Genomic DNA, 7,948 nt, shown 5'->3' with positions numbered 1-7,948 from the left:
TGAACAGTTTAGAATCTTGCTTTTGTATATATTCTTCCTTTTAAGGAAAGACCAAGGAGTGCAGTGGAGCAACTGTGTCTTGCAGAAAGCACACGGCCTCGAATGACTGTGGAGGAACAGATGGAAAGAATAAAGAGACACCAACAAGCTTGCCTGAGAGAGAAGAGAAAAGGACTCAATATTATTGGCATTTCAGACCAGTCTCCTTCACAGAGTCTGTCATTTGTCAGAGATAATCCATTCAGATTGGCACAGGTGGGTCCCACGTTATTGAAAAACTTCAGTGTGTCTAATTAAAAAGAAAAAAAAAAACCACGACAAAAAAGTCTTCTTCCAAAATCACATGATTCTGTAGATGAGATTGCTTACATAGAATAAGTCACAATAGAAAGGGGAGAAGACAATCTTCATGCTTTTACCTAATGATAGTAGAAGTCACTTCTTTGTGGTTTTGGAAAATAAATAGTCCAAATCTACATACGTTTGATTATGCATTGTGATGTTTGTTAGCAGGTTGGTTTGTCAAATTTATGAAGCAACATGAAATTGCAAGCTTTGTAACTAAAAGCAGTGTCAAGGAGAGTCATGATTCAGTTGATGTATAAATTATGAAGATTTTTCTGCCATGTAATATATTCAAACATCTGTAACATTTTTAGGTAGGAATGTATATTTATGATGACAGCTGTTAACTGGTGCTCTTTTGCCGTGGTTTTTGAGCCCATAAATACATAAAAGTAGAACCATCATTTTTGGTTTCACTCATTCTTAAACGGTAAGAAGTGAGTTTATTAAATGGTTCAGGGTGGGGAGAGGAGGAGAAAGATAAAACTGCTTGTTATTAACCAGGAAATACTATCCTGGTTATACAGGATAGAATATACATCTAAAAAAAAAGAAAAAGACAATCCCAAAACGCAGTTAACAAACAAAAAACCCCACACCACTTCAGGACAAAAATAGCAAATAGATTCAGCATAGTGGATGTTAGACAGCCTACTGCTTTCTAACTGCCAAGAATTAATTTTCTTTCTCAATAGCTTAGTGGAGAAAACTTTTTTCTTTTTTTAATCTTTTTGTATACTTTTTTCCTCAGACCACACTGGTTTGTTTTTTTTTTTTTTTTACACTGACATGTAATGTTTTATGCTTGGTACACATTTTAACATCTCATCTTCCAAAACCAGATTAAGTGCATTGCACTGTTAAAAAGTCACATATTTCCAAATAAGTTTTAGGATTTTTTTTTCTTTCCCTCTGAACACGCTAAACTTCAGAGCTATACGAAAGATAACTTTTCCTTTAACAACATTGGATTCCCAGAAAACATTGAATTGAAGTTTTGCCTTTGCATTAGAGTATCTGTATTTGGGATGACATCATGAATGCTATGTATGAAGGGGGCTTCTACAAACATTTTTGTGATTAACGCTGCCTTTCTCAAGAAGAGGATGCACACAGCAAAGTTTTGCAGATGTTTCTTTCATATTTTTTTACAGAGGTGTTTGAGTTTTATCATTTTTCCTGTGGTATCACTTCATACCTCAATGTCAGGAGGTCATACTGGGTTAGCCAGCACATTTGGAGCAGAGTGGGGGAAGTGGCCAAATACTCTGTGCCAGCACCACATGCTATACAGAACTCAAAATAATTTTGTTCATGTCAGCATGTTCTTCAGTCTCCTGCATGAAATCAGTGCTACATGGATGAGATAAATTTATAGAATAAGTGAGAATGTGTCTGAATTGAATATTTAGCTAGTAGTCTGTTCTACAAAATCACTCTTTCTATCACAGCATTAATTCTTCCAGAATGCCATTTGGCAAAAAGCCTCAAGATGAGGTATTGCATTGTAGTAATAGCTCTTATTTTTAAAAGCATAGTTTCTATGCCTGTTGAGTTTTATATAGAAAAATGGTGCAGTGGCATTAACTGCTGGAAGTCTTTTCAACTGGGTTTGATTATTTAAGAATTGGGAGGGTGGGGGGGGCAGGGAAAGGATGTTATAAACAGCCTACTGTGTAATTTTTAAGTGATTACCAAAATACGGAAGGAAGTGGCTTCACAATTGTTACTGTTTGGGACAGGTGTATGATATGGGTGCATACTTTAGTTAAGAAAGCAAAGAGATTCAGTTGTGAACTGACTTACATGAAACATCCTCTTAACGTATTGCATGTACTAAATCCCAGGAATTTAGCCACAAGATTTAACTACTTTCATAGCTCCTATTTTTCTCAGCCTGAGCACCTAGTTTGATAAGACGTCAGTGAACCTCAGTTCAGTTCAATTTGCTGCTCTGTCAACATCGTGTTTGCAGTTCACAATCTTAAGTCACCTCTACCCTCCTTCCTCAAAATTTTAACATCAAATTATTCTCTGTGCAACGGAAACTGTCTTTTAAGGAATAAGCAATACCCTCTGCCATTATCAGATGCTGTGTTGTCCCCTCTTAAATCAGTTAGCAGCATAGGCTTGGAAGATACCCAAGATAACTGGAGAAAGTGCATGCAGATGCACTGTGAATCTTGGACTGAGAACAGATTTTTATCAATCCTTTTTTTTTAAAAAACGCTATTTAAAAAAAAGAAGAATTAGTGCTTATGACTGCAAGTAAATCTGTGTGTGACTGAGCTAAATATAAATGAAATTTCAGAAGATAAAGGTGACTAATAGAAATGCTGGAGATTGCGGAGACTGCAGGGGCACTACAGAAACTACAGTCTTACAGAGAAAAAAAATGTGAGTCTGAACTGTTTGAAAGGTACAAAAATGAGAAATTCTAAGTCCTTAACAACTGCCATGTTCCTTATTGCAATGTGGTGTACTTAAGGTTTTTTTAAATATTTTTTTTAATCACAGTCAGAGGACAGTGCAAGACTCAGAACTGAGATGCTGATAACTTTTGTAAGAATACATCTATATATCAATTTTTTTTCACAGAATCGAAAAAAGGATGATACTGTATCAGGTAACCTGAAGGAGTTAGAGAGCACCAGTAAAGAAAATAATTTGAAACAAAATAATGAAAATCGTGGAGAAGAAATAGCACAACTAAAGCATGATGGAGAACAAGAATATAAATCAGGTTTTATTAAAGAGGTACTGAACCGTCCCTTCCTGAACTGTTCATCAGCCTGTCTTGCAGCAGAAAAATATTTTGAGCCACAGACACCGGAGTATAGGAGATTGAGCCAGTTCCTTTTGCTTGGAAGATTTAAATTTCTTTTTGGATATAACAAATACTCTGTAGAGGAACACAAAATTGTATCATATCTGTCTATAGCTGAGATATTGACTTTTCTGATATATGGTCTTCCTAAATTTCATTTTATTTAACTTTATCTGTTACTATCTTGGTTGATTAGAAAAATACAAAATTATGGTCTTTACTTCTTTGGAAACAAAACTAATACTAATGCATCTTTAAATGATGGGTGGACTGTTCAGTGGATAAGGTATTGGTCACATCCAGAGGATAGTGGTCAATGGCTTGATGTCCAAACAGAGGTCAGTAATAAGTGATGTCCCTCAGGGGTCCATACTGTGTCCAGGGATGTTTAAGATCTTCATCAGTGACATAGCACGATTGACTGCACCCTCAGCGAGTTTGCAGATGACACCAAGCTGAGTGGTGCAGCTGACACACCAGAGGGACAGGATGCCATCCAGAGGGACCTGGACAAGCTGGAGAAGTGGGCCTGTGGAACTTCATGAGGTGCAAGGCCCTACACCTAGGTCAGGGAAGCCCTTGGTATCAATACAGACTGGGGGTGAATGGATTGAGAGCAGCCCTGCGGAGAAGAGCTTGGCAGTACTAGTGGATGAAAGCCTGGACATGAGCCGACAATGTGCGCTCACATCGCAGAAAGCCAACCATACCCTGGCCTGCATCAAAAGAAGCTTGGACAGCAGGTCGAGAGAGGTGGTCCAGCCACTCTACTCTGGTGAAACCTCACCTGGAGTCCTGTGTCCGGCTCTGGAGTGCTCAGTACAAGGAAGACACAGACCTGTTGGAGTGGGTCCAGAGGAGGGCCACAAAAATGATCAGATGGAACACCTCCTCTATGAGGTGTTGGTGAGCACCAGCTCCTATGAGGACAGGCTGGGAGAGCCTGGGGAAGAGAAGGCTCCAGGAACACCTTACTGCAACTTTTCAGTACTTAAAGAGAGTTTTTAAGAAGGATGGGGACAAGTTTTTGTAGCTGGGGCTATTGTGACAGGACAAGGGGTAATGGTTTTAAATTAGAAGAGGGAAGATTTAGACTTGATAGATAAAGGCAGAAATTTTTTGCACTGAGGGTGGCGAGACACTGGAAGAGGTTTCTCAGAGAGGTGCCTAGGTGCCCTATCTCTGGAAACATTCAAGGTCAGGCTCTGGGCAACTTGATCTAGTTGAAATGTCCCTACTCACTGCAAGGTGGTTGGACCTTTGAAGGTCCCTTCCAACCCAAAGCTTTCTGTGATTCTATGTAATAATAATCGTTGATCTGTTCATTGCTTAGGATATCCAGGATATCCCAGCATAGTTTTTGACAGTCATTTAATGCACTTGACTTTTTTGTTTGTTTATCAATAGTGCATCAGATTGTTTACAGGAAGCAGAATAAAGCTGACACAACAATTTTACAGGCAAGCAGGCACTAACTGTAGTTTGTGCTATTTGGTCACTGGATTGATTTCTGTCTTCAAATAGTCTCAAACTCACTTAGCAGTGAGTTACCTTGGTACTAAGGTGCCAGAACACTCAGCACTGAACACTCAGAAAAAACAAACTGCCTGTGAAGAGTAGATTACTGGAGTTGTTTCTACATAACCATACTCTGCTTAGAGTTCAATACATTTTTTAAATCTTGTTAGAGGGGCTCTTTTCTTTTCTATCCGTATTCTTTAATTATCCTTAGCCTCTCCTTTTCCTCACTCATTTGTCCTTTTGTTTTTCTATTTCATATTTAGCTTTTTTAAACATATTTCTGATGGAGGATAGTATAAAATCAAATACTTAACATCTCTTGTTATTCAAAAATACTTTCCATTGAGAGTCTGTTGCTTTGTTAAGTACACTAATCTTTTGAAGGTAAGTTATGTAATACACTTACATTGCTTATAACTAATCAGACCTTTAAGAGCAGTGTTCAGGCTTATCAACAATATATTCCAGTAGCTGGAATCTTTGTTGACACTGTTGAAGAGAGGGATAGCATGAAAAATAGGCAGGCTGCAATCCGAAGAGTTCAGATAAGTTCTGGAAGTTATTAAGCCAAGCCCTGCCCATTGGCTCTGGTATAAGTTTTGGGATAACTCTATTAACCTGAATGGTATTAATAAAAATTTCCTAAGTTATGTAGTTCTGAGTTACTAAGTATACATGATGGCAAAATTTGTCTGTTAATAAAACTGCTTCCTGATACTGTATTTCTTATCTGCCACTTAGTGCTACAGGTTTCTGTTTCATGATTTCAATTTCTTTTATAGCTGACAAAAACTGATGATCTTTTATCAGATGCACATGTTGTATCTGACTCAAAAGAAGTGAGTAATGAAGGGAAGGCAGAAAAGAAAAATAAATTGGAAGAAACACGTGATGGTGATATAAGGTAAAAATAAAACAAGATGTTCAGAGGCTATTTTAAAATTGCACATTGTGTTTATTAGCTGAATGGACCAAGGACCTAATGAAACACTGCCATAAATAGTTATAAGTTATATTTATATGTTTTTGAGTGGTTTACATATAGAGAAATCTAGTGAGAAACCTAACTGCTGCGGGGGCTCAGTAAGAGGTGATGAGTTGGTGAGTCAAGCAATGTTTATTTTCAAGTATTGCCCCAGTTATGAACAGAATAGGTTTATAATCCTTACTTTGGGATACAAAAAGTCTTTAGTAATGTCAGTTCAAGCTTTCTATCAGTTTATTATGAAAGCTTCAGCAAGGGCGTCCATTGCAAACTCTTTATTGCTGGTATTTAGGAGCAGACTAAACAGCTTATTCTGTATCTCCTGCTAACACTTCACTATTTTGGAGCATTGCAGAATTGGAGGAATATATTGTGTCTTGGATATTCCTCTTTAAGGATTCATAACTTTCACGTAAGTTGCACTGTGGATCATGAGTTCCTACACTGGGTCATAACTTTCACACAGCACCCTTCAGCAAAACAGATGTGACAGAGTAGGAAACTGAGTATGTAAAGGAGAAGAATTCAGTTGCCAGAGTGTTGGGGTTTTGTTTGTTTGTTTTGGTAAGCCTAACTTTACAAGGTAGAAGGGTTTTAAAATATTTGTTTAATTTATATTACACAAACTTGCAAGTCGCAGCTTTTTTCTATTATCAGAAGAAAATTGAATTGTACTTAGTGGTTAACACCTGAAATTAAGTCAGAGTGAGTTCTAACATTGTGCTTTTTTAACCAGCCTGCAGAGTGTGACCACAGTTACAAACCACAAAGCCAAAACCAGCTCAGAAGAAAGTGAAGAAGTTAGCGTTCAAGAACAAGAAGAGATTACGTCTTCATTTGAATTAGCAGCGCAGTCTTCAAAAGGAAATCAGGCAACAGCAGGTATGGAAAAGAGTTTGACTGAAGTACAACTTATGCAGTACGTATGTAAAAATTAATTACCTTTTTATTACGTCTTTTGATGCTTTGAAACCCTTGTGAATTTAAAGTGCTGAGCTAGTCTAGATGTCGTGGTTTCATGACATAGAGAAAAATAGTTTCTCAGCAGACAATTACTGAAATTCCATTTTTCTGAGGTTTTAATGCAAATTTTATGCTTGCATTTAATTCGGGGAATTAAATAACTATTGCCAGAAACTGAGTCATGCTACAGTTGTTGGTTGGAGCAAATCCTTCCCTCTTCACCTTGTAGAACAGCATCTCAGTCCTGGATATGTGTAGATTATTTACACTTACCTCCTTGCTAATGGATGGCCTCAGGTATGCCAAAGATTGAGGAATTCTTGCGCGTTTCCAATGTATCTACTAGATCTTTAGCTAGCAAGTAAAGACCCCAGTTTGGTCATATTTTCAGGAGTAAGAAAAGATGAAGAAACAGCAAATGCTAGCTGACCGATAAAATGACTGGCGGTTTACTCCTTTGCAAGAAGAGAAGGCTGGATTAAAGCAAAACGGTTTACAAAGAGGAAAAAAAAGGCGTGTGTGTAGGAAGAAGATAGGCATTAAGGCATTATTAGGATATTTGGTGATGGGAATGGTTAAGTAAGCCAAATGATTCAATGTATGGATACAAAAGGTGACCCACACCCTTGTAGTGCAGTCAGCGATCCTTTCTGTGACTTGATAATGAAAACCAGAATGCATAAATACATTTTAAAGTGCTCAGCAGAATAAAAAATGCTTAGTTAGTCTGAGCTGGGATATAAAGGTAGGTTCTACTAATCATTACTGAGTAATGATCTTTTTTAAGAACAGTTATGCTCTTCCCTGAAGTTGTTCTGATTGTGCTGATCAGATTTTAAGCCTTTGTTTGTGTAATTTTCATTTGGTTCTGATTGTGATTTTGAGCCACGATGAATACAATTTTCAAGCTTATATTTATTTTGACTTGAAATCACGCACGCTGTAACTTGTATTCTTGTTTATCTTGCTCTGTGACTCACAGTGAAAAGTTTGCCTTCTTCACCAGAATCGTCACTGTCACCAGCTCCATCTGCGCAGACACAGCTCACAGAAGGATCACATTTCATGTGTGTATAGTTACAGAGAAGTACGTCTTTTTTCCCACCCCTCCTGCCATTTTCCTAATATTTTTCTGTGTGTTCTAGTTATTTTTCTGATAAATATCTGTAGACAATACTTGGCGAAACAGTTATCTGCAGTGTTGAATATAAACTAATCAGAAAACAAAACAAATACATGTATTGATATGCTTGCAAGTAATGTCTTCCCTATCCAAGTACAAAGAGGAAGGACTAATTAGCTTATCA

General features: G+C 37.5%; 1 protein-coding gene across 1 annotated transcript in view; it reads left to right on the top strand.

The window, feature by feature from the left end:
• Nucleotides 1-7,718, top strand: part of PLEKHA5 (pleckstrin homology domain containing, family A member 5) — a 158,325-nt gene extending 150,607 nt beyond the window's left edge. The window contains exons 19-23 of the mRNA XM_010137880.1: nt 46-255; nt 2,944-3,102; nt 5,476-5,597; nt 6,415-6,560; nt 7,624-7,718. Of these exons, the coding sequence (XP_010136182.1) occupies nt 46-255; nt 2,944-3,102; nt 5,476-5,597; nt 6,415-6,560; nt 7,624-7,718 (732 nt within the window). The remainder of the gene's footprint in view (nt 1-45; nt 256-2,943; nt 3,103-5,475; nt 5,598-6,414; nt 6,561-7,623) is intronic.
• The last annotated feature ends 230 nt before the right edge of the window (nt 7,719-7,948 follow it).

Source organism: Buceros rhinoceros, unplaced genomic scaffold (genome assembly GCF_000710305.1).
Source record: "Buceros rhinoceros silvestris isolate BGI_N320 unplaced genomic scaffold, ASM71030v1 scaffold1006, whole genome shotgun sequence".
Taxonomy (NCBI): Eukaryota; Metazoa; Chordata; class Aves; order Bucerotiformes; family Bucerotidae; genus Buceros; species Buceros rhinoceros.
Note: the sequence above shows the minus strand (reverse complement) of the source record. Positions and strands in the feature narration are given on the sequence as shown.